We start from the raw sequence: 27,250 nt of genomic DNA on the forward strand, positions 1-27,250 counted from the left end.
CTCCTAGAGAAAGGAAAATAGAAACAAAAATAAACAAATGGGACCTAATGAAACTTAAAAGCTTTTGCACAGCAAAGGAAACCATAAACAAGATGAAAAGACAACCCTCAGAATGGGAGAAAATATTTGCCAATGAAGCAACTGACAATGGATTAATCTCCAAAATATACAAGTAGCTCATGCAGCTCAATATCAAAAAAAATACCCAATCCAAAAATGGGCAGAAGACCTAAATAGACATTTCTCCAAAGAAGATATACAGATTGCCAACAAACACATGAAAGGATGCTCAACATCATTAATCATTAGAGAAATGCAAATCAAAACTACAATGAGGTATCACCTCACACTGGTCAGAATGGCCATCATCGAATATCTACAAACAATAAATGCTGGAGAGGGTGTGGAGAAAAGGGAACCCTCTTGCACTGCTGGTGGGAATGTAAATTGATACAGCCACTATGGAGAACAGTATGGAGGTTCCTTAAAAAACTAAGAATAGAACTACCATACGACCCAACAATCCCACTACTGGGCATGTACCCTGAGAAAACCATAATTCAAAAAGAGTCATGTACCACAATGTTCACTGAAGCACTATTTACAATAGCCAGGACATGGAAGCAACCTAAGTGTCCATCGACAGATGAATGGATAAAGAAGATGTGGCACATATATCCAATGGAATATTACTCAGCCATAAAAAGAAACAAAACTGAGTTATTTGTAGTGAGGTGGATGTACCTAGAGTCTGTCATACAGAGTGAAGTAAGTCAGAAAGAGAAAAACAAATACCGTATGCTAACACTTATATGTGGAATCTAAAAAAAAAAAAAAAAGGTTCTGAAGAACCTAAGGGCAGGACAGCAGTAAAGGTGCAGACGTATAGAATGGACTTGAGGACATGGGGAGGGGGAAGGGTAAGCTGGGACGAAGTAAGAGAGTGGCATGGACATATATACACTACCAAATGTAAAACAGATAGCTAGTGGGAAGCAGCCACATAGCACAGGGAGATCAGCTCGGTGCTTAGTGACCACCTAGAGGGGTGGGATAGGGAGGGTGGGAGGGAGACCCAAGAGGGAGGGGATATGGTGTTATGTGTATACATATAGCTGATTCACTTTGTGATACAGCAGAAACTAACACACCATTGTAAAGCAATTATACTCCAATAAATATGTCTTTAAAAAACCCCTCACTTTCTGTGTTAGATATTTTCATACTAAAATGTTGGAGAAAACATGTATAAACATAAAAGGGGAGGAGGGATCAGCATCCGCCAGCCTCCACTCAGATATGCTGGGGGCATCAGGTACAAACCCTTGGTACCGGCCTCTTACAATGGGGTCTCCATCTCACTCAGTCTCAGCTTTCTCACTCGATAATTTTTCTCAAATCTATTTATAAATACTCCTGGAACCAGTGCCAAGAAAAGAACACAGCACAACTGGCTGAGTGCCACCCACTAGGGGGTTAGCATCCTGCCCATGCCCATAGTGAACCATGAAATCTGAAATACAAAGAGTCAACAGGAAATCATCCCACAAGACTTATCTGCAAGATGTGTATCAAAATATTATCATCTAAAAAAGAGAGAGAGAGCACAAAGAAAACATATCGAATGTCCATCTGTGGCCTAGTTGAGTGAACCAGGTGATATCCAAATACTGGAAGCCATAAAAAACATCCATGGTGATGACAGAGGGATAAGTGCTCATGAAATGTGGGGAAAAAAATACAGACGCAAAACTGACATATTAAACATAGAACGACCTCAACTACACAGAAGCAACACAGAGATAAACCCAGAAGAAAATGGGACAAAGTAAATATATATTTTTAAAGAGAGCTTCTGGAAGATCAAGTTACCTGCAGCACAGGTGGTAAGAGGAGCATGGCAAGGAAACACAGCAGTCCGGTGGGAAGAGAGGGCTTTTTTCCAGAAAAGTCTGGGCAAAAGGAGAGTGCAGACCTGGCCCCCCTGCCTCCCATGCAGCCCCCAGGATTCTCTTCCCACTCCTATTGCCCTGTTAATTAAAAATACTCGGTTTTGTTGCTCCTCGGCTTTTCAGTTTTTTACTTCTTTAATTTCTGTTTATTATTTACTTTCTTTGAGTCTATTATGTTGTTACTTTGCTAACTTCTTAAGTCAGAGGCACAACTGTTTAAACTTTTGGTCTTTTTAAATAATATGACTAAAACTATAAAGTTACCCCTAATATAAACCCACAACCAAATTTTGTTGTATTTTCATTGTCATTTCATTTCTAAGTAGCTGATAACTTGGAATGACTTTTTTCTTTGACCCATGAGGTATTTAGATGTGACTTTCTTAACTTTCAAGTGATGAAGGATTTTTAGTTATCTTTTTTTTTTAGTTATCTTTTTATTGGTATCTTTTTAGGTAAAATTTGGTCAAAGGATATGGTCTCTATGAAACCAATTCTTTGAAAGTTGTGGAAACTTTAGGGTTGAGAACAAGGACATGTTCCATGTGTTTTTGATAGGAATGTGTACTCTTCAATCACTGAGTGCAATGGTTGATGCTTTAGATCAAGCTTATTGATTCTGGTATTACCATCTTGTCTTTACTGACTTTTGTTGATTTGCCAATTAATGAGAGAGGTTTCTGTGTTTTGTTTCTCTGACATCAAATATGTGGTGCCTTTTCCAACAACCAACTCTCCAATTCTCTGACTCCAACCAGGTGCCCAACAGTTCAACCCAATTCTGAGACTAAGTTCCTGAGTTAGTGGTCAGACCCCACAGGTTCAAGGACTCAGCCCCTAAGACGGCCCCCACTTCAAATGCCAATTGCCATGAGGTGCCCAGGCCACCAACACTTCTGTCCAACCTGGCTACAAATTCAGGGGTTCCCATGACCCCCTCCTCAGATTCGATTAATTTGCTAGAGTGACTCAGAACTCAGGAAACACTTTACTTAGGTTTACTGGTTTATGGCCTGCGTTCCGGATATAACTCAGAAACAGCCGAATGGAAGAGATATGTAGGGCAGGGTATGGGGGTTCGATGCATGGAGCGCACATGACACACATGATCTCTCCAGGCACCACCCTTCCAGCACCTCCGAGTGTTCACTGGCCTGGAAGTTCATCAAATCTTGTTCCAGAGTTTTTATGCAGCTCAATCTCCAGACCCCCTCCCTCCCTGGAGGTTGGGGTGTGACTGAAAGTTCCCACCCTCTCGTCACTTGGTCTTCATGGTGACTGGCCCCATTCTAAGGCCATCTATGGGCCCACCCTGTGCCACCTCATTAGCATAAACTCACTCCCAAATTAGGCATTATAAATATCAACGTTCAGATTCAGCATTTTAGATTTATCCACATATTTACCTTCCCCCCCCACGCACATTCATTCTAATCTTGCATTTCATATTTTCCCTTACGGGATTTCTTCTATGGGACTTTCCTTCTGCCTTAAAGTCATCCTCGAGAATATTTAAATTCTAAACTTTTTGTTTGTTTGTACAATTCTGCACCCAATTCCGATGTGTAGGTTCTCTCCCCACACCAGGCAAGTCTCCAATACCAGCTGGGTATCCCACAATTCAACCCAATTCTGACACTATCTACCTGGAGATAGCATCAGAGCCCACAGGTTAGGGGCTCAGTCCCCCAAGACTGCCCCCTCACCACTTCAGACAGCAATCACAAGTCTAAGTTATCACCTGTGCTTCTGACCAACTGGCTATAGATAGGTTTTTACAACCCTACTTGGGTTCAATTAATTTGCTAGAGTGGCTCACAGAATACAGAGAAACATTTTACTTAGTAGATTACTGGCTTACTATTAAAGGATATAACTCAGGAACAGCCAAATGGAAGAGATGCAAAGGGCAAGGTATGTGGGAAGGGTCATGGAGCTTCCATGCCCTCTCTGGGCATGCCACTCTCCCCATATCTCCATGTATTCACTGACCTGGACACTCTCAAAACCCCATCTTTTGGGGGTTTTATGGAGGCTTCATTATAAAGGTATGATTGATTAAATCATTGGCCTTTGGTGACTGATTCAAGCTCCAGCCCCTCTCCCCTTCCCAGAGGTCAGTGAGTGCGACTGAAAGTTCTAACCCTCGAATCACATGGTTGATTCCTCTAGCAACCAGGCCCCATCCTTCAAGGCTTTCTAAAAGTCACCTCATTAACATAAAATCTGGTGTGGTTGACAGGAGCTTGTTATAAATATTAACACACCTCTATCACTCTAATTACTTAGGAAATTCCAAGAATTTTAGGAGCGCTGTGCCAGGATTAAGGACAAGACCAAATATATATTTCTTACTGAAAATCACAATTATCTCAGATGAACATGTCTTATTTCACCTCATTCGTGAATGACAGTTTTGGGTATACAATTCTAGGCTGATAGTTATTTTTCTCTCAGTACATTGAAGGCATTACTCACTTTCCTTCTGGCTTCCACTGTTGCTTTTGATAAACCAATTTTTTTTTTTTTAAGATTTTTCTCTATACCTACTTTCAAGATCTTCCCTGTGTCTTTGGGATTATGGACCTTCATTAAGATGTGACGAGGTAGAGCTACAGACCTACTGGGCTTCCTGAGCCTAAGAGTGACAACTTCCGTCAATTCTGGAAAATTCTCAGTCATTATTTCTTTCCTCTGCCCCATGTTCTTTTCTCTCCTTCTGTAATTCCACTTAGATAACTATATTATACGAAATCTTCTCTCCCTTCTCCCATCTCTTACTTTTTTTCGTATTTCCCAATTCTTCAGAAAATACACCCATGGATTGTTTTTAAAGAATATATTTTTATTTCTACAAGTTCTCTTTGATCTGTTTATGACCTGCTTAATCATCTTTATAGTCTCCTGCTTCTTACTAATATTTAAATGCCTTACTTTATTCCTTTAAATATACTAAATACACTTATTTTATATGCCTGGTTACTCTAATATCTGAAAATTTGTAGGTTTGATTCTATGATTTTTCTGCTGACTCATGTTTCTTTTTGGGTTAAATCAGTGTTTCTGGGTTTTTTGGGTTTTTAACAACAAAGGTATATTCCTTAGAACTTATTCTCTGTAAAACTTGAGTTGGATAAGGGTTTGAAAAGAAAGTTTACGCTTGCATTTGCCAGGCTTCTAGAAATAATACCACCCAGTGCTACCATTTTTAACTACGACATACTTTCTACAAAACAAACTAAAGCAGATAGGAAAATCAGCAAAAACCTTCCCTAGTATTTGCACCAGTTCTCACAGTGATCAGTGTTTATGAAATTGGAAGCAAATGTAAAGATTAAACACTGACTGATCCCCCTCTGGGTAATGTGCACAAGAAGGCTGGCTTTAGAGCTCCTGAAAGTCAGAGCTTCCTGCAAGCTCCAGCGTTTCTGGGAAAACTGACTTGGTTGTCCAAGAAAAGAAGTACTTCTGTCATATGGCAGTCTCCTTTTAAAAGCACTGAGATAAAACACGGAATGTGCATTTCTTTGGATCTGAACCAAATATTTTAAGGTCACAGTTACCTGGAGAACCCTGAAGACATTTACAGGACACATGATCTCCAAGCAGCATTTCACTCGGAAGCTGCCCACACTTAAAACACCATTGGCCACCCCCTTTCTCATTTACTTTATGGCTCCCACACAAGGTCACATGTCGGCACAGTGGCTCATGCTCAGGCCAAGGGACTGATGTTCCATAAATACCACTATCCGGAGAAGACACTTGGCTCCCGACTCTGGGCATCCACAGACAGTGAGAACCCCTGAGCAGTTTTTTAATATACTATATTCTTTTAAAGACTTTTTTTTTTTTTTTGGCTTCACCGGGTGTCAGTTGCAGCATGTGGGATCTTCATTGCAGCATGCAAACTCTTAGTTGTGGCATGCACGCGGGATCTAGTTCCCCGAACAGGGATTGAACCCAGGCCTCCTGCATTGGGAGTGTGGAGTCCTACCCACTGGACCACCAGGGAAGTCCCACCCTGAGCGTTTTTTAATTCACAGCACAGATATTGGCAGCACCATCAGTACATGGGCCCCTGTGCCCTTTATTTATATGTCATGAAGACCTACTGGTGGATGTCCTGCCTTTTTTTGTTCACTCCAGGAGACTGAACCTCAGAATGGTGCTGCCCACCCAGCCTGACCACCTGCTCTCAGTTTGGGGGAATGGGAAGGGGTCAGAAATGCCTGGCTGTTTCCTTCCCTGAGGGGAGCCTCGCCTCACTGGGCTGGCCAAGCCCTCAGAGCCCCCATGTCTCAGTCACCTTCAATTTCCCAGTCCCTCTCTGTGCCCCATCTTCCCCTCAGGCTCCCAGCAGCTCCCCATCCCCCAGATCTACTGTCCCCACCTCCTCCTGGAGTGACTCCTGGCTGCATCTGGCTGCAGGTTCTTGGAGGGGATACTGCTGCTGCCCCCAAACCAGGATGGCTCCTTTGTCATTCAGTCATCCAATCCCAGCTCTGTGGGCATTGCTCACACGCCTCACAGGGACAGGCCTGTCTGTCTTTTGCCCTGGGTCTGCAGACAACAGCTCAGAGTCACCAGGGCCCAATCTCCTCTGGACTTGGAGCTCCATCACTGGTCCAGGCCTCTGAGGCCTCTTCCCTTCTTGTCAGTCCAGCAAACTGAGAAACTCTGCTAAAATCTTTTATCTGGTGTGCACAGGGAAAGCATCTCAATGTATCTAGTTTACCCGAAACCAAGTCCCAGCACATTCCACTCAAAATAAAAACACAGTGATCCAAAACCTATGGGATGCAGTACAAGCAGTTCTAAGAGGGAAGTTTATAGGAATACAATCTTACCTCAGGAAACAAGAAAATAAAAAACCTAGCCTTACACCTAAAGCAACTAGAGAAAGAAGAACAAACAAAACCCAGAGTTAGTAGAAGGAAAAAAAATCATAAAGATCAGAGCAGAAATAAATGAAACAGAGACAAAGACAACAATAGCAAAGATAAATGAAACTAAAAGCTGGTTCTTTGAGAAGATAAACAAAATAGATAAACCTTTAGCCAGAGTCAACAAGAAAAAAAGGGAGAGGACTCAAATCGATAGCATTAGAAATGAAAATGGAGAAGTTACAATGGACATCGCAGAAATACAAAGGATCCAAAGAGACTTGCAACTGTACACAAATAAAATAGAAAACATGGAAGAAAAGGACAAATTCTTAGAAAGGTACAATCCCCAAAAGTGAACCAGGAAGAAATATGAACAGACCAATCACAAGTACTAAATTGAAAATGTGATTTTAAAACTCCCAACAAACAAAAGTCCAGGACCTGATGGCTTCACAGGTGAATTCTATCATCAAACATTTAGAGGAGAGTTAACACCTATCCTTCTGAAACTCTTCCAAAAAATTGCAGAGAAAGAAACACTCCCAAGCTCATTCTACAAGGGCACCATCACCCTGATACTAAAACCAGACAAAGACACCACAATGAAAGAAAATTACCGGCTGATATCACTGATGAATATAGACGCAAAAATCCTCAACAAAATACTAGCAAACCAAATCCAACAACACATTAAAATGATCATACACCATGATCAAGTGGGATTTATCAGAGGGTTGCAAGGAATCTTCAATCATATGCAAATCAATCAATGTGATACACCACATCAACAAACTGAAGAATAAAAACCATATGATCATCTCAATAGATGCAGGAAAAAAGCTTTTGACAAAATTCAACACCCATTATTGATAAAAACTCTCCAGATGGGACTTCCCTGGTGGACCAGTGGGTAAAAATCTGCACTCCCAATGCAGGGGGCCCAGGTTTGATCCCTGGTCAGGGAACTAGGTCCCGCATGCATGAAAAAACTAAGAGACTGAATGTTGCAACTAAAAAGCCTGTGTGCTGTAACTAAGACCCAGCACAACAAAAATAAATAAATAAATATTTAAAAAAAAAAACTCTTGAGAAAGTGGGCATGGAGGGAACCTACCTCAACATAATAAAGGCCATATATGACAAACCCACAGCAAACATCATTCTCAATGGTGAAAAACTGAAAGCATTTCCTCTAAGATCAGGAACAAGACAAGGATGTCCACTCTTGCCACTTTTATTCAACATAATTTTGGAAGTCCTAGCCATGGCAGTCAGAGAAGAAAAAGAAATAAAAGGAATCCTAATTGGAAAAAAAGAAGGAAAACTGTCACTCTTTGCAGATCACATGGTACTATACGTAGAAAATCCTAAAGACGCTACCAGAAAACTACTAGAGCTCATCAATGAATTTGGTAAAGTTGCAGGATACAAAATTAATGCACAGAAATCTCTTGCATTCCTATACACTAACAATGAAAGATCAGAAGAAGAAATTAAGGAAATAGTCCCATTCACCATCACATCAAAAAGAATAAAATACCTAGGAATAAACCTACCTAAGGAGGCAATAGACCTGTACACAGAGAACTATAAGATACTGATGAAAGAAGTCAAAGATGACATAAACAGATGGAGAGATATACCATGTTCTTGGATTGGAAGAATCAATATTGTCAAAATGAATAGACTACCCAAAGCAATCTACAGATTCAATGCAATCCCTATCAAACTACCAATGGCATTTTTCACAGAACTAGAACAAAAACTTTCACAATTTGTATGGAAACACAAAAGACCCTGAATAGCCAAAGCAATCTTGAGAATGAAAAACGGAGCTGGAGGAATCAGGCTCCCTGACTTCAGACTATACTACAAAGCTACAGTAATCAAGGCAGTATGGTACTGGCACAAAAACAGAAATATAGATCAATGGAACAGGATAGAAAGCCCACAGATAAGCCCACACACGTATGGTCACCTTATCTTTGATAAAGGAGGCAGGAATGTACAGTGGAGAAAGGACAGCCTCTTCAATAATTGGTGCTGGGAAAACTGGACAGGTACATGGAAAAGTATGAGATTAGATCACTCCCTAACACCATACACAAAAATAAGCTCAAAATGGATTAAAGACCTAAATGTAAGGCCAGAAACTATCAAACTCTTAGAGGAAAACATAGGCAGAACACTCTATGACATAAATCACAGCAAGATCCTTTTTGACCCACCTCCTAGAGAAATGGAAATAAAAACAAAAATAAACAAATGGGACCTAATGAAACTTCAAAGCTTTTCCACAGCAAAGGAAACCATAAACAAGACAAAAAGACAGCCCTCAGAATGGGAGAAAATATTTGCAAATGAAGCAACTGACAAAGGATTAATCTCCAAAATTTACAAGCAGCTCATGCAGCTCAATAACAAAAAAACAAACAAACCAATCCAAAAATGGGCAGAAGACCTATATAGACATTTCTCCAAAGAAGACATACAGACTGCCAACAAACACTGAAAGAATGCTCAACATCATTAATCATTAGAGAAATGCAAATCAAAACTACAATGAGATATCATCTCACACTGGTCAGAATGGCCATCATCAAGAAATCTAGAAACAATAAATGCTGGAGAGGGTGTGGAGAAAAGGGAACACTCTTGCACTGCTGGTGGGAATGTGAATTGGTACAGCCACTATGGAGAACAGTATGGAGGTTCCTTAAAAAACTAAAAATAGAACTACCATATGACCCAGCAATCCCACTACTGGGCATATACCCTGACAAAACCATAATTCAAAAAGAGTCATGTACCAAAATGTTCATTGCAGCTCTATTTACAATATCCAAGAGATGGAAACAACCTAAGTGTCCATCATCGGATGAATGGATAAAGAAGATGTGGCACATATATACAATGGAATATTACTCAGCCATAAAAAGAAACGAAATTGAGCTATTTGTAATGAGGTGGATGGACCTACAGTCTTGTCATACAGAGTGAAGTAAGTCAGAAAGAGAAAGACAAATACCGTATGCTAACACATATATATGTAATTTAGGGGGAAAATGTCATGAAGAATCTAGGGGTAAGACAGGAATAAAGACACAGATCTACTAGAGAATGGACTTGAGGATATGGGGAGGGGGAAGGGTAAGCTATAACAAAGTGAGAGAGTGGCATGGACATATATACACTACCAAACGTAAAATAGATAGATAGTGGCAAGCAGCCGCATAGCACAGGGAGATCAGCTCGGTGCTTTGTGACCACCTAGAGGGGTGGGATAGGGAGGGTGGGAGGGAGGGAGACGCATGAGGGAAGAGATATGGGAACATATGTATATGTATAACTGATTCACTTTGTTATAAAGCAGAAACTAACACACCATTGTAAAGCCATTATACTCCAATAAAGATGTAAAAAAAACCTACCAATGGCATTTTTCATAGAATTATAACCAAAACGCTTACAATTTGTATGGAAACACAAAAGACCCCAAATAGCCAAAGCAATCTTGAGAAAGAAAAACAGAGCTGGAGGAATCAGGCTCCCTGTCATCAGACTATACACAAAGCTACAGTAATCAAAACAGTATGGTACTGGGAATTCCCTGGCAGTCCAGTGGCTAGGAATCTGCGCTTCCACTGCAGAGGGCACCGGTTCAATCCCTGGTTTGGAAACTGAGATCCCACATGCCACGTGGCACAGCCAAAAACAAACACAAAACAAAAAACAAACAAACAAAAAGTAGAGTACTGGCACAAAAACAGAAGTATAGATCAATGGAACAGGATAGAAAGTCCAGAGATAAACCCATGCACCTATGGTCACTTAATCTATGGCAAAGGAGGCAAGAAAATACAATGGAGAAAAGGAAGTCTCTTTTATTTGTGGTGCTGGGAAAACTGGACAGCTACATGTAAGAGAATGAAATTAGAACACACCCTAACACCACACACAAAAATAAACTCAAAATGGATTAAAGACCTAAATGGAAGGCCAGACACTATAAAACTCTTAGAGGAAAACATAGGCAGAACACTCTATGACATAAATAGCAGCAAGATCTTCTTTGATCCACCTCTTAGAGTAATGAAAATGAAAGCAAAAATAAACAATTAAACTTAAATACTAATTAAACTTAAAAGCTTTTGCACAGCAAAGGAAACCATAAACAAAATGAAAAGACAACCCTCAGAATGGGAGAAAATATTTGCAAAGAAAGTGACTGGCCAGGGATTAATCTCCAAAATATACAAATAGCCCAGGTAGCACAATATGAAAAAAACAAACAACCCAATCAAGAAATGGGTGGAAGATCTAAATAGACATTTCTCCAAGAATGACAGACAGATGGCCAAAAAGCATATGAAAAGATGCTCAACATCGCTAGTTATTAAAGAAATGCAAATCAAAACTACAATGAGATATCACCTCACACGGTCAGAATGGCCATCATCAAAAAATCTACAAACAGTAAGTGCTGGAGAGGGTGTGGAGAGAAGGGAAACCTCCCACACTGTTGGTGGGAATGTAAATTGGTACAGCCACTATGGAGAACACTATGGAGGTTCCTTAAAAAACTAAAAATAGAACTACCATATGACCCAGCAATCCCACTCCTGGGCATATATCCAGAGAAAAACATAATTTGCAATGATACATGCACCCCAATGTTCACTGCAGCACTATTTACCATAGCCAGGACATGGAAGCAACTTAAATGTCCATCGACAGAGGAATGGATAAAGATCTTGTACGGCAAACTCCTGGGGCTGCCGTGAAGATGTCGTGACCGCCCCTCAGCCCCGAGATGCCGCCAGGGCACAGCCCACAGCTCCCCTGCCTGAGGTGTACACGGGGAAGGATCCGGCCTCTCCCCTCACCTCCCCTCCCCTCCCCTCCCCTCCCAGATTTTATCATGTGGGCAACCTGCTGCAACTGGTCTGCCTGTATGGACAGCCTGAGGCGGCCTCACCGCCCCCATGAAGCCAGGTCGCAGGCTTATCCTAACCCTGGGTACAGCTCCTTCCCTTCCCCCACGGTCTCGGAACCAAGCTGCAAGGCCTGTGGGGCGCACTTCACAGGCATGGCCAGGAAGGCCAATGGCCATGTGTCTCAGGACCAAGAGGAACCCGTCTACCTGGAGAGCACAGCCAGAGCTCCTACTGAGGGTGGACGCAGACCGTCGACTCAGAGGATAGCTGAGGCTGGAGGGCCTCTCTGTCTGACCTGACCAACCAGAGGACGTTGAAGGTCTAACTGTGCGGCCCCTCAAAGAGATCCTGGCTCAAAACTTCATCAACTACAAGGGCTGCTGTGAGAAGTGGGAGCTGATGGAGGGTGACGTGGCTGTACAAGGGTCAGAAGGGACTCCAGCAGCTGGTGGGTGGTGCTGAAGACCAAAACAGGGGAGCAGGGCCATCCAGCCTGGAGAACCTGTGTCGCACCTGCATGGGCTCGCCCATCGACTGTGTTCTGCTGGAGTGCAGCCACATGGTCACCTGTACCAAGTGTGGCAAGTGCATGAACCAGCGTCCCATCTGCTGGCAGTACGTGATCTGAGCCGTGCATGTCTTCTGACCCTGAGGGCTTCTACTGGCTTCTGCAGTGCTTTACAGGGACATAGCTCGAGATGTCTGGGCCCCCAGTTAGCCAGCTTATAGAGGGGTAGGCTAACAAGAAAATCTGCAGTGTTCCTAAGACCAGGGCAAGCAAAGATGCTGTGTCACCTCTGGGCATGCCTGTCTTGCTTCAGAGGTGCACCTTGTGTCTGGCAGAGGCCGAGGCCAGTGGGAACTGGTACAGATCACACAGGCAAGTCCCTGTTTCAATGATCTTGGGGTGATGATGGTAACTGATGAAGAGAGGACTTTCTGGAATTTGGACCCTATCTTCCTCCCTTCCTCTGATAACCTAAACAGTTTCACCCTTCTTCCTGTAGCCCGCCTATCCCCCTGAGCTGCGTGCCTCTGTTTCACCCACCAGAAGTCCTGGTGGAAATGGCTCTCTTCTTCCCCAGCACATCTGGATTCATTTCTGGTCCCTCCAGCTGTCTGTGCTTTAACCAACCTTTGCTAAAGTCTGTTGCTGCATTACCTAAAATCCATGTGGTTCTTCAGACCAAAAAGGTGTTAGCTTACAAGACCAGTGGTGATCCTCCTTAGGACAGAATTTGGACCAGTAAACTCATTTCTGGTGAGAAATGAAACACAAATGCTACTGAAAAAAACTTGAAGTCGTTAAGAGTTGCTTCCTTAAGTGCTGGGATTGGAAGCTATCAGTCTCCTGACCTGCACTTGGCAGTCAACAAAGCATCTGACTTTCAAACTGCTGGGAAACTCCAGCCTCTGTGCAAGAGATGGTGCATGGATCATCTCTGCTTCTTCTCTTGGGGCCTGACTTTGTGCCATCCTTAATTTTAGCTTATGAGAAAAAGGAAAGCGTTGGGTGGAAGTAACGGCTTTCTGCTTGGCTTGACTTCTCCAACAAACAGCCTTAAACCACTTTCCCCTGAGCATGAGGTCCCTCCTTCCCATAGAGGTTTTAAACATGGTCTCACTGAAGGCACAGAGACTTAGGCAGAGAGCCTCACTCTTCTCTAGCCAGACTTCTTATGAAGTTCCTGGAGACTGAGCATGTAAGACACAGCACCTAAGAGGTATCAGAAGGTACTGAATGAGGCTGGATTCAGCCCTTGAGCAGACAGCTAGAAGTCTTAGTTCCCCAGGTTGGTGGGGACTCCCTACTCCCATGTCCTTTCTCAGCCTACTGATTTAGGGTCAGGAAGAAGCATTCTCTAAGCCCTTTAGGAAGGGCCATACAATGAATAGGTGATGTTTTTGAGCCCTCCTAGGGTCTTTTCACCACTAGAAGAGCTTAAGTTTGCTGGAGAAGCTTAGCCAAGCACAAACATACATACTATGTACTATCAGAAAAGCTGTATGTGCCCCCATTACCACTGGATGAGCTATGCAAACCCTTAAACACCTGAAAGCCTTGGCAGTCACCCCCACCCCTTGCAGCCAAGATCTCTCAGACTAGAAGAACCAATCATGACTTTGGAAAGCACTGGGAAACCTCTAAGGGGACCTGTTTATTGGTCCCCTTAGACATGCTTAATGCTTTCTCTCCATCAACCACTAATCCCTTTTTGGGGGAGTGAAATAATTTTATAAAGTGGTTGTCAGCTGAACACTGGATCATTTACCTTGACATTATACCAAGTCCTGGATGATTTGATTCTTGGCTACAGCCTTTGTAGAAACTGGGGGAATCAAGAGATTTCCCTAAAGACATCATCTTTCACCTTTCTGCTGGACAGTAAATACTACAGTTTACTGTGCCTACCAGTTTAACAAAGGATTCAGCTACTCAATTCCTCTGTGAAACAGGTCTACATATATGCAGCTCAGTTACAACCTAGCAATAACTTCAGGGCAGAAGCTGGCTGTCTCCCTACTTAAAACTTGCTTTCTCTGCTGAGGCCTTACCTCTCCCTACCTCCCAATTTCCCTCTTAGACATGAGTTAATAATATCCTGATGGTTGGTTTGTAACCTCAGTAAGAATTAGAACTGATGTCATTTACTCATTTTGGAGAAAGAACTTGCCTTGAAGTCTTCTAACCTCTTTTGGTGAAGGTTTCCATTTAGGAAAAAAAGGTGCCCCTGCCTTTTTTGTATCTTATTACTACACCAAATAAAAGTTGGGAATTCTAAGATCCCAATTCAGTTACTATCTAACCTAGGTAGAAAACTTGATTTTTATCCTTGAATGCTCTCTCCTGCCCGTCATGGAGCCTTGGTCTTAATTATGATGGAAACATCTAATATTCTTCCATTATTCCATGGCTTTTGCTGTGATTGTTCTGAGATTTCAGTTGAGACTTGTTTTAAAAGACATGGACAGCTCACTGGTTCATAATACACTGGAATAGCTGGATCCAAACTAGTAAGAATAAGCTGTACAGGAATTAGTGCTCAATATATATTGTATAAATTTGATGAAATCTTTAAAAAAATGTACATATATACAATGGAATATTACTCAGCCATAAAAAAAGAATGAAATAATGTCATTTGCAGCAACATGAATGGACCTAGAGATTGTCATACTGAGTGAAGTAAGTCAGACAGAGAAAGACAAATATCATGATATCGCTTATATGCGGAATCTTAAAAAAATGGTACAAATGAACTTATTTACAAAACAGAAATAGAGTCACAGATGTAGAAAACAAACTTATGGTTACCAGGGTGGGAAGTGGCGGAGGGTGGGGGAGAGATGAATTGGGAGATTGGGATTGACATATACACACTACTATATATAAAATAGATAATAAGGACCTACTGTATAGCACAGGGAGCTCTCCTCAATACTATGTAATGACCTATATGGAAAAAGAATCTCAAAAAGGGTGGATGTATGTATAACTGATTGCTGTACAGCAGAAACTAACACAACATTGCAAATCAACTAGACTCCAATAAAAATTTAAAATAAATAAGTAAAGTTAAGGGGGGGAAGAAAAAAAGAAACCAGAGTTCCACATGGGCCAGTTGTGGGTCACACTTTAATAGCCACTCTGAGGCATCAGGTAGGACACCCAGTAACCACAAGATTCACATTGCAGTGGGAAAATGGAGGTCAGTGGTTTAAAGTGGGGAAGTAAGTCATCCCCTTACTGTGAAGAAATGACTACATCAGAAAACAACAGCAAGTAAGCCAAGCAGAAACTCCTCTCTGCACCCTGGGCACTGCCGTCCCAGGGCAGCCACTCCTCCCCTGAGCTCGTGAGGGCTATGGTGGGGAGAGGGGGCTGCCAATGCCATCGTGGGGACGAAGCTGTGGAGATGTGCTACCCTGGAATAAAATGGTATTGGGGCTCCCCCAGCTGGCACCCCTGAGCACAGAGGTACACCTTGGACGGCTCAGGTGGGTGTGAGCAGTGCATGTGCCTCCACTCGCAGACACTGCCACTCCACCTGGCCCCAAGAGATTCCCACCCTGAGACATGCCCCCAAGCCAACATGGTAAGACCATTCCCAGAGCCCACTTACCCCTTCAGCCACCCCAGACACTGAGAAGCCTCCTTTCCAGGCCTGACCAAGCAGGCTCAGAGGGGTGCGGACAGCCCAGAGGCATCCTGGCGCATCCTGTCCTTGGCTGATGGATGAACTACCTCTAGATCTATGTGGTTCGGAATCTCATCCAGGGCCTGGTGGAAGCTGGGCCTCTGCTCAGCACAGAGGCAGGCGCAGGACTCACTTCTACCCATCCTCAGTCCTCAGGAGGGCTCCTGATGCTCCAGCCACAAAGCCACCACGAGAGGACAGCCAGCCTCAGCATAGGACCCTCCACAGGAAGCATGATGGGCTGGGAACACCTGGGCTGCAGCAGCATGCCCCACCATGCCTGCAGCTCTGGGAGGCCCACATATACTTGGGGACCCTCCAAGGGGGTATTCTTTCAACTGGGCCACCCTGGGAAGTGGGGGCTGGCCTACAGGGTGCAGCAGATAAACAGAGGCCTTGTACAGGACTGCAGGGACATACAGGGCTACTTAGTGGATGTGGGCCACCAGTCTGGCACAGATGCAGTGAGGGCCACAAGGCCACTCTCAGAGGTTCTGATGTGGAGAGGACCCTTGATTTTCTCGGACCGCAACAGAGCCAGACCCACGTCCCCCAGGCCTGCCCTGTACTTGCCGGCTGCCTTCCCCGACTTGGTGAGCACAGAGGTGCCAGGGGCAATGCTGCCCACAGGGAGGGGGCCTGAGAGCTGTACTGGGAAGAGGCGCTTTCGGATGACACCCATGTGGTGGGTGCGAGCCGTCAGCTCCTGGCCAATGTAGCAGCCCTTGGTGAAGCTGATGCCATTCATGAAGGCCAGGTTAGACTCCAGCGGTAGGGCTACTCCTGGGGGCAGGTCGTGGACCCCCTCGGGAACGCCTGTAGAGGTAGGGAGAGGCTTGGTGAGATCTAAGGTGTCCTCCAGAGCTGGGGGCTCAACCAAGAGTGGCCGGGGGTACTGGCCTGTAGGAGTCCCACCACCTGACCCGCCACAATCCTCTAGGTCCCTCCTGGACCCCCTTCTTGGCCCTCCCCATCCTCCAGGCCCCTACTCCAGCCCCCCACTCTGGTCCCTGGGTGAGCACCTTGGTCTGGCCCTCAATACTACCCACTAAAGAAGAAGACCCTACCCGTGACCCCGGATCTCTGCTCTCTCCCCTGGCTCCCCCAAGTGCCTGGGCTCACCACACAGTTTCCCCAGGGCTCTGTGTCACCCCACCTCCGGTCCCTTCCCATCCCACCCTGTCCTCCACCCCCCATCCAGCACCCCCCCACTACCCCCGACCCCTCCCCAGGTCCAACCCCATGTCCATACCTTGCTGGTACCGGTGTCGGTGATAATCCTGGAGGTCCCCAAGACGGCCCCCGGGCACCAGGGCTGAGCCCTCATCCTGGGAGAGGAGCCGCCAGCCCATGCGAGCAGTCCGGGGATCACGGGTGAGGATGGTGGTGCACTCGGCCTTTTCCTGAAGCTGCACAGCCCTGCCGGCCTCCTCAGGGGCACAGGGCAGCACGGCCCACACGCGCAGCTCGGGGCATGGCTCCACGGTGACCCTCCGCCGGATCTTGTGCAGCACCAGGTGCCTCTGCAGCGCATCCAGCACTGAGCTGTCACACTCCAGGAGGAAAGTGGGCTGCTCATGGGAGCCCTCAGGGAGCCTGCGGGGAGAGGAAGGGGTGCATGGGGGCGGGCAGGGCACACCGTGGGAAGTGCATGGAGTCAGGCCGCGGACATACGTGGCTGTGCCTCCCAAGCGCACCTCGGACCACCTAGTAAAGCTGCACAGCACAGCACGTGCTGGAGACCTCATGGCCACCACCCCTCCCAGGGAGGAAACCCCAGGAAACAGTCTGGCAGGCGGAGGAGAGGGCTTGGCCCAACAGGTGGGAAGCAGGGCCCTGGGACCACAGTGGTGTCCGGTGCGCAAGGTGAGGCGGAAAGGCACAAACGGCCACACTGAAGTCCAGGATTTGCCTCCTCCAGCCCTGAGCAGCCACCGAGAAGCCAAGGGTCCTAAGGCAGGGCGCACAATGGATCTCAGGAGGGATGCGGGCAGGCAGGAAGAGCTGGGAGGACAGCAGACAGCTGACGCAGGTGAGATGCATGGTGAGGCCACGCCCTGCCCGTGCCCACCTCCCACCTCCCCTAGGGAAGCTCCGCAACCTGATCAGGGGGCCAGAACCATCCTAACCCTCACTTCAGGCAGCCCACATCCACTGGAATGACCCCAGATCCTGTTGTCACTGACGGATGGATGATGGGGCCCTTACAGACAGATGAGCACAGAGGAGAGGCCAGTGCACCATCAGACATGGTGGAGGGGCCCTAAGTGGAGACATCCAGGACCCAGAGGAGTACATGGCTGGAGTGCTGGTTATAGATGTGGCTTGAGCAAGGACCCACAGCTGGGTGGGAGCTGAGACACAGAAGTGGGTAAGACCTTCCAGGAGCACGTATAAGACAGAAAGGTCATCAGCTGGTACCCCAGACCCCTCCTCCAGAACCCATCAGCTGTGCCCCCAACCCCCTCCCCAGGCAGGAAAGGGTTAAGTGCTGCCCTGGAGCAGCCAGTCACCCCCCAAGGAAAGAGCTACAGAAGCGTGCTTGGTGGGTTCACTTTACAGCACAAACCCTGTCATGTCCATGCATATAACTATCAGCCATGGGTCCAATAGGGACAGGGACAACCATGTGGAACACAGCAGGCTGTAGCAGCAAGTCAGGTTAGCACCTCACCTTCCAAACAGTCCTCAAAGAAGGTCAAAAATGAGATCAGCTGAGGGGTGGAAAAAGGATCATTTATGGATGGAATTAAAATGCCAGAAAAAAACAGAAGAGTTCAAAGGCGCTGCCTCAGATAACCACATGGAAAGAGGTTCAAAGTCACTTATCATGAAACCAAGGCAAATTAAAACCACGATGAGATCCCACGGCACAACTATCAGAATAAGAACATCCAACGCAGTGAGGATGCAGAGAGGCTGGATCACTCAGCCTTGCTGGTGGGAACGTAAATGGAAGACATTCTGGAAAATGGTTTGCAGTCCTTTATAAAACTAAACATGCAGCTACCACACAACCCAGCCATTGTACACCTGGGTATTTATCCCAGAAAACACCCCAGGTGTTCACATAACACCTGTGCATGAACGTTAGAGGCAGTTTTATTCTTAACGGCCAAGAAATGGAACCAAAATATCCTTCAGTTGGTGAATGGTTAAACAAACTGTGGTCCATTCCCTCAATGGAATACTACTCAGCAGGGAAAAGGAACAGACTACTGATGAAGCCAAAGGGCATCAAGGTGAGTGAAACTGAATCTCAGAAGACTCTGTTTGTACGATATTCCTGAAATGACACGATCATAAAGATGGAGAGCGAGCAGGGCTGAGGGGATGAGAAGGGCACTATGCCCACAGAGGGCAGAAGGGAGCCTGATGGTAATGGAGCAGCTCTGTCTTGGTCGAGGTTACACAGGTCTACATGTGTGATCAAATCAGGGCTGCATGCATGAGAGCACGTGGAAATCTGGGAGAACCTGAGGGTGCCCTGTGGCTGGCCCATGTCCGTCCCAATTGTGACCCTGGACTATAGGAGGCAAGATGATGCCACTGCAGGAACTGGGTGAAGGGTATATGGGACATCCCTGTTAATTTTTTTGTGGCTTACTGTAAATCTATAATAACTTCGAAATAAAAAGTTAAAAAGAAAGAAGAAAAAGGAGCTGCCTCTGGAGAAGACTAGTCCATGCCGATGAGAAGGAAGACGGCAGTCATTCCATTTTCATCATAAGCCTTTTAATGTTATTAGGTTTTTTAACCATGTGCAGGTACATTTTTATTTTTTAAATCTCCAATAAAGGAAGCAGACAGAAACAGTATGAAATACTGGCAAGGGGAGGAATCGGGCATGGGTGGACAGAATGTGAGGTTGCAGAGGAGAGTAAACCTCGGAGGGAAGAGGGAGGGATGCGGGTAAAGCCATACCCAAGGAGGGAGGAGGTCCAGCATGGGGAGGGCCCCGAGAAGGGCTGGTGAAGGGACCACCAGGATGCCGGGGTAGACAGGCCCCAGGCTGATGCCCCCATCTCACTCATGGGGCGGATGTTCCACGGGGTTCAAGACAAATTGGGTGGGGCAAGGCCAGGTTCTGGGCTCAGACACTTTCTGAGCTACCTGTGCAAATGGCCATGTGCCATTCAGCCCCTCAGGACCAACAAAGCTGCAATGCAACCCTGCTCCCCACCACCCCAAATCAGACTGTCTGCTGCCCCTGATGCAGCTGAGTAACGGGGGACAGGTCAGAAGAAGAAGGGGTGAAGTAGGGTGAGCCTATGCTCAGGGCAGCTTTCTTGGCTGGCATGGCCAATGTGTGGGCTGGAGAACTCTCTGTGGGGCCATCCTGGGCACTGCTGAGTGCTGAGAGCACCCCTGGGCCCAGCCCACTAGATGCAAGGAGCGTCCATGCCTGAATGACAACCACAAATATCCCCAGACGTCGCAAAGTGCCCCTGAGTAGAGCTGCCAGATAAAACACAGGATGTCCAGTCAAATTTCAATTTCAGAAAACAGTGAATAATGTCTTTAGTATATGTATTTCCCAAACACTGCATAGGTCACCTCCTAAAAAGTCACCCGTGTCTGTTTGAAATTTAGCTGGGCAACCCACAATTTTATTTGCTAAGCCTGGAAGCCCCTCCTAGGGGCACAACTGCAGCAGCAGGAAAAGGAAGGTCGAGGGGCACCTGCAGCCTCCCCAGCCGGCCTGGCGGGCAGGGCCTGGATATAGCATGTGGTGGTAGTGCAATCCCAGGTGTCCATCCTCACCCACCCTCCTGCCCAGGATGAAGGCTGTGTGAAAACCCAAAAAGGGAGGGTCAAGCCCATGTAATTCCTCGTCCAGAACGCCCAGAGTGCCCTCCTCCAGCAGCCCAATGCCCTGCACAGTACCTGACACCCCGGTACCCACCACCCCCATAAACACAGGGACCTCACTCCTCGAGTGCAGCCCTGGACCCAGCTCTGCCCAGGGCCAGGGTCTTCACACATAAACAGATCCCCTCAGGGGCACTGCAGGTACCAGGTCATGAGGCATGGGGAGGCATGGGGCACAAGGGGGCTAGCAGGCAAGGGACACACAGGTGCACAGAGACCAGACCCAAATGCCTGTCAAGGAGTGGCGGCACTCACCAGGGGCCTTGGTCTGCTGCAGGGCTGTACATGGAGGACCCTGTCAGGCTGGCATGCTCCAAGTCGCCTAGGGGAACAGCCTACAGTGTGCCCATGGGGGACTGAGTTATATGGAGCCCGACACGCTCCCCACAAGGCAGGAAGCGGACAATCCAGGGGCCCACAGATCATGGCCACAGCAGGAGGGCAGAAGAGATGTGGGTTAAATGGAGGCTCAGTGGGGTTGCCATAGGAGCCATGAGGGCCTGGGCAGAGATGCACTAGCCCCACTTCCTACCTTCCCTCTGCTGGGTACACACAGACCAGGAACCTGCCGAGACCAGACTCAGCATGGAGCCAGCTGAGATGAGCACCAGGGGAACCAGGCATGGAGAGAAACAAGGGAGCAGTGGACCATCCGAATCCTCACCAGGCAACCCTGGGGGGATGGCCCCCAGAGACACCCCCCAGAAACCCGCAGACAGAGACTTCAGTGTGTCCCACAAAAGCCAGAGCAGCCCAGGACCAAAACCTGGAGCATCTCCTCTGCAGCCAGCACTTAAGGCCTCCATCATGAAGACAGAGGCCCAGCAAACAAACACATGGTCAGAATGAGGAAAGACTTTCAAAACACAAAGCCTCAGCTGAGAGGATGAGGAGTCAAGCCACAGACTGGGAGAAAAGGTTTGAAAAGTCACATCTGACAAAGGACTGTCACTCAAAATATACAAAACCACTTACAACTCAAATAAGGAAACAAACAACCTGATTAAAAATGGGCCAAAGACCTCAACAAACACCTCCCCAAAGATAGGTGGCAAACAGCGTATGAAACGATGCCCCACATCATATGTCATCGGAGAAAAGCAAATTAAAAGAACAACAAGCTACCATTCCGCACCTATTAGAATGATCAAAATCCAGAACACTGACACCACCAGATGCTGGTGAGGTTAGGGAGCAATGGAAAGTCTTCATTCATTGCCGGTGGGAATGCAAAACCATACGGCCACCTTGGGAGATATTTTGGTGGTTTCCTACAAAACTACACATAGTCTTACCTTACAATCCAGCAATCACACTCCCTGGTATTTACCTAAAGGAGATGAAAACTAACTGCCACACAGAAACCTGTACACAGATGTTTACAGCGCCTTTATTCATAATTACAACAATATGGAAGCAACTGCTGAAGCCCTTCAGTAGATGGATACATAAACTGGTACATCCAAACAATGGACTATTATTCAACACTAAAATGAGCTATCAAGCCCTGAAAAGACATGGAGGACACTAAATGTATATTATTAAGTGAAAGAAGTCAATCTGAAAAGGCTGCGTACTCTATGATTCCAACTACGTGACATTCTGGAAAAAGTGAAACTATGGAGACAGTTCCAGATCCAAAAAGATCCTTTCAGTGGTTGTGAGGAGTTAGGAGGAAGGGAGGGTTGAACAGGTAGAGCACAGAGGATATTTAGGGGCAGTGAAACTACCATATAGAATAGTACATACACATTATTATACATTTGTCCAATTTGTCCAGCACCAGAAGTGAAACCTAACGCGAATTAAGGACTCAGTAATTTTGGTGTTAATGCAGGCTCGTCGATTGTAAATAACATACTACTTTGGAGGAAGAGGTTGGTAACGGGGGAGACTATGCATGCGTGGGGGCAGAGTACATAAGAAGTCTCTGTACATTCCCCTAAATTTTGCTATGAACCTAAAATTAGTCTAAAAAGTCTACTTTTTCTTTTTTCCTTTTTTTTCTGGCCACGCCACGTGGCTTGCAGGATCTCAGTTCCCTGACTAGAGACTGAACCCAGGCCACGTCAGTGAAAGTTCGGAATCCTAACCACTAGGCCACCAGGGAACTCCCTATAAAGTCTACTCTAAAAACAAAAAGGTTGTTGGTAGGAATGTAAATTGATACAAATGCTATGGAGAATGGTTGGAGGTCCTGTAAAAAACTAAAAATAGAACTACAGTTTGACCCAGCAATCCCACTACTGGGCATATACCCTGAGAAAACCATAATTCAAGAAGAGACATATACCACAATGTTCATTGCAGCACTATTTACAATAGCCAGGTCATGGAAGCAACCTAAGTGTCCACTGACAGATGAACGGATAAAGAAGATGTGGCACATATATACAATGGAATATTACTCAGCCATAAAAAGAAACGAAACTGAGTTATCTGTAGTGAGGTGGATGGACCTAGAGTCTGTCATACAGAGTGAAGTCAGAAAGGGAAAAATACCGTATGCTAACATATATATGGAATCCAAAAAAATGGTACTGATGAACCTAGTGGCAGGGCAGGAATAAAGACGCAGGCATAGAGAATGGACTTGAGGACACGGAGCGGGGAGAGGGAAGCTGGGGCGAAGGGAGAGAGTGGCATGGACATACATACACGACCGAATGTAAAACAGTTAGCTAGTGGGAAGCAGCCGCATAGCACAGGGAGATCAGCTCGGTGCTTTGCAATGACCTAGAGGGGTGGGATAGGGACGGTGGGAGGGAGGCTCAAGAGGGAGGGGATATGGGGACATGTGTATGCATATGGCTGATTCGCTTTGTTGTGTAACAGAAACTAACAGAATTGTGAAGCAGTTATACTCCAATAAAGATCTATTTTAAAAAAACAAAAACAAAAAGCTAAAGCTTTGTCTGAGAGATGCTCCTACATCCGGACCAGGGTGCACTGAGGAAGGAACAACTCAAGGATGGGAAACCAGAAGCGTAACAGTTTAAATGAAAAATTCCAGGGAGTTCCCTGGTGGTCTAATGGTTAGGATTCCAGGCTTTCACTGCCGTGGCCTGAGTTCAATTCCTGGTCCAGGAACTGAAGTCCCGCAAGCTGCACAGCTGGCCCAAAAAAAAGAAATAGAAAAATTCCAGAGAGAGGATGCATAGAAAACACCAGGCAGAGAGCAAGCACGAAGAAAACAGGAAGGTCCCAACCTCCCAGGCGGGACAGCCAGTTGCCAGTGTGTCCCTCTCCCCAGAGAGCAGACCTCAGTGAGATCAGATGTAGGTAAAGGGCCATGAGCAACCAGGAGGGGAAGGATCACATCCCATGAACTAACAGCAGGCATCAGACCAGAACAGAGGCATAGCGATGCGGTGGAAGGCCAGCAGGCTTGGCACCCCATGCCCCAGAGCAGAACTGGGAGAGATAAATCTGGACACTGTTTACCAAGCCCCCAGGCCAAGAGCAGCCATCTGAGGGAGTGTTCTCATGTCTTCTCTCCTCTAACTGCTCAGGAGAAGTGGGGCCACTAACTCAGGCTGTCTCTTTCTGATGGAATGAAGACCCCACCCCACCCCTCGGGGCGGCACTCCCCACAGAGGACTTTGAGTTGGAATCTCAGAAGAGCACCTGGGGTCAGGGGGCATCATCACAATGCACCCCAATTCCCTTAGCACACAGACAGCAAGTGGCACAGCGATACCCCATTCTCAGGAATTAACAGAGAGAGAAAAACAAACTCCTCTATAGGACAAATCAGGGCATACACAATGTGTGGAAAGAGCCACCACATGCATGCTTGGTGACAAGAACTGCTGGCCCAGCAGCTAATAAGCAAAAACGCTTCAGACCTGAGGAAAAGTATGAAGAGAAAAAAAACCCTAGAAACAAAAAAATTTTACACTGTAGAGTGACTTATGAGGATATAAATTCATTATAACAAGAATGCAAAGGCAAAAAGATGTAAAGGCAGACTAGAGACTCAAGGAAGAAAATTTGGGGACCAAAATAACATCATTACAACACTGACAGATTAACTGAAAATTACTGACACAGATGGTTTAAGATAATCAAAGAACGCAGTTTCTAAAAGAGATTAAAGCAACTACTGGGAAGGTAATAATTACATAAAACAGATAATGACAACAAACCTTTTCTGTAAAGAACCAGACTGTAAATAATTTAGGTTTGTGGCCACACGGTCTCTACCCATTATATTATTAATTATACTTTTGCCATTGGAAAATGAAAGTAGCCACACAGTATACAAACAAATGGGCATGCAGCATTCCAGTCAAACTTTACTTATGAAAACAGAGAGTGAGCTGGATCTGCCCAAGGGTCATACTTTACTGAGCCCTGTTCCAGGGTTATACAGCCCACCAAGTGCCCAGCAACATGACGTGAAAGAAGACCCAAAATACAACACATCGTCGTAACACTTCAAGACATCAGGATGAAAAAGAGCCCCGAAGAGTGTCCAAAGAAAAAGCAGTCACACACAAAGGCTCAAAAATAAAAAGGCACCAGCCTTCTGGACAGCAATGCCAGTTGTGGCTTCAATGTTTTCAGGGACGATTTTCTGCCTAGAGTTTTATGCCCAGCCAAGCTATCAGGTAAAACCATTTGAAGGAGTCAAAGGTCCACCTGAAGTATCCTACCTCTCAACAAGCCACTAAAGAACATACTCCTCCAGCAGGCAGGCACTGAGGAAGATGCAGACAAGAACCCACAATAGAAGAGGGACATTGGAGTTTCCAGGGCGGTTTCAGGCAGAGCAACGACCTGCAACTGCATGAGAGGTTCTAGAAGAACCTCTGAGAAAGTCTGAGAAAGCTAAGCAAGTGAAAACAGAAAGCTCTATAGCTCTAAAGGCCACTGACTTGGCTTGTCCTGGTGACCATCACAGAAAGTCCTGATAAAATCAGCACAGACTGATGTAAAACACCAAACGCTAATAATCACTGAATACGGAGAGATTTTGGACAGAAATGTGTGTACACTGGAGAACTCAGGAAGTAGTGGCACAAGCCAGTCGCGCAGAGGCTGCTCCCTGCAGTGAGGCTCCAGGTGCCACGACCCCTCCTTCTCCATGCAGTGGGTCTGAGCAGGATCAGAGGCCAGGCGCAGGGGCGCCCAGGCCCTCCCATGGGTGAGTGTCGCTGGCCCATCCCTGGGTGCAGGCTCCAGCCCACCTATGGCTGCCCTGCCCCGGTGCCCTCCCCCAGGTGCCCACCCCCGGCCCACCCTGTGTGCGGGTCCCCAAATTCCCTACCCTGGGCGCGCCTCCCATCCCCAGGTGCCCTCCCTTGGAGGCCCACCTCGGCCCACCCCTATGCACAGGTTCCCAGGTGTCCCTTCCCCTGGATGCCCTGTCCTGCATGTCCTCTCCTGGATGTCCGTCCTGGGCCATTGGTAGCCCTCCCCTAGGTGCCCTGCCTCTGGGTGTCCTTAGTTCCGCCCCCTGTCCGCCCCTCCCCGGTGCCTACCCCTCCCCTGAGAGCCCTCCATGGGAGCCCATCCTCCAAGCCTGCTCATGCCCGCTCCTGGGTGCCCTTCCCCTGGGTGATACCCCCTCCCCTACCCCGGTCCCCCGGAGCCTGTGACCCAACCCGCTCTCACCCGTAGAGAATGACGTCATAGAGGGTGCGTCCCTGGACATTGAGAAAGTGGGCGTAGCCCGAGCGCGCTGAAGTTGAAGCCTCGCCGGCCGCAGGACCTGGAAGCGGCAGCTCATTGGTCAGCAGACCCAGGAGAAAGGGCGCAGAGTCCGGCCCGCGCACGCGCACCAAGGTGCGCTCGTCCAGTAGGAAGCAGGCCCACGCCGCGCTGCCCGCGGGTTTACCACGCTGACAGCAGGAGCTGTGGCCCAGGCGACGCCTCGGGGCAGCGCGCAGCCGCCAGCTCCAGGCCCGGCCGCCGCGCCCTGGAGCCGCACCCCGGAGCAGCGCTGCGGCCGCCATCTTGGGGAGGAGTGAGGCGGCGGGAAGGGGCGGCCCGGGCGGCGGCGCGAACGGGCGGGCGCGCGCCACAACACCTTGGAGGCGGGCGAGCGGAGCGTGCGCGGGAGCGGAGGGTGCGCGGGAGCGGAGGGTGCGCGGGAGCGGAGGGTGCGCGGGAGCGGAGGGTGCGCGGGAGCGGAGGTGGGGTGGGCGGAGGTGGGGAGGTGGAGGCGGAGGCGGTGCAGGCGGGCCCCAAAACAGCCCCTGGCGGCGGGCGGGCGAAGCGTGCGCAGCGTGCGCGGGGGCGGGGTGTGCGCGAGCATGCGCGGGCTAGTGCCACAGCAATCCCTGGAGGCGGGCGAGCGTTGCTCGCGTGAGTGGCCAGGGTGAGGGTGGGCGGACCTTGCGCGGGGGCGAGGCCTCGGGCTGTCAGTCCCCCGCCCACCTATCCTGAGCTGGCTT

At 47.2% G+C, this 27,250-nt stretch overlaps 1 protein-coding gene across 1 annotated transcript; it reads right to left on the bottom strand.

Moving 5' to 3' along the window:
• Positions 1–15,398: 15,398 nt before the first annotated feature.
• IBA57 (iron-sulfur cluster assembly factor IBA57) lies at positions 15,399–26,902 on the bottom strand. The gene is made up of 3 exons (XM_081230777.1): positions 26,469–26,902; positions 17,230–17,573; positions 15,399–16,793 (listed from the first exon to the last, which is right to left on the bottom strand). The coding sequence occupies exons 1-3, from the start codon at positions 26,807–26,809 to the stop codon at positions 16,402–16,404; spliced, it is 1,077 nt and encodes a 358-aa protein (XP_081086903.1). The 5' UTR covers positions 26,810–26,902; the 3' UTR covers positions 15,399–16,401.
• Positions 26,903–27,250: the final 348 nt, after the last annotated feature.

This window comes from Mesoplodon bidens (genome assembly GCF_964165515.1).
Source record: "Mesoplodon bidens genome assembly, chromosome: 4".
In the NCBI taxonomy this organism is placed as follows: domain Eukaryota; kingdom Metazoa; phylum Chordata; class Mammalia; order Artiodactyla; family Ziphiidae; genus Mesoplodon; species Mesoplodon bidens.

Excerpts from the sequence above, each read along its gene's own strand:
- IBA57 (XM_081230777.1), bottom strand. The coding sequence starts at position 26,809 with ATGGCGGCCGCAGCGCTGCTCCGGGGTGCGGCTCCAGGGCGCGGCGGC. Across the intron at positions 17,574-26,468 it reads TATGACGTCATTCTCTACGG|GCTCCCTGAGGGCTCCCATG; the intron begins GTGAGAGCGGGT and ends CTCTCCCCGCAG. Across the intron at positions 16,794-17,229 it reads CCGACACCGGTACCAGCAAG|GCGTTCCCGAGGGGGTCCAC; the intron begins GTATGGACATGG and ends CTACCTCTACAG.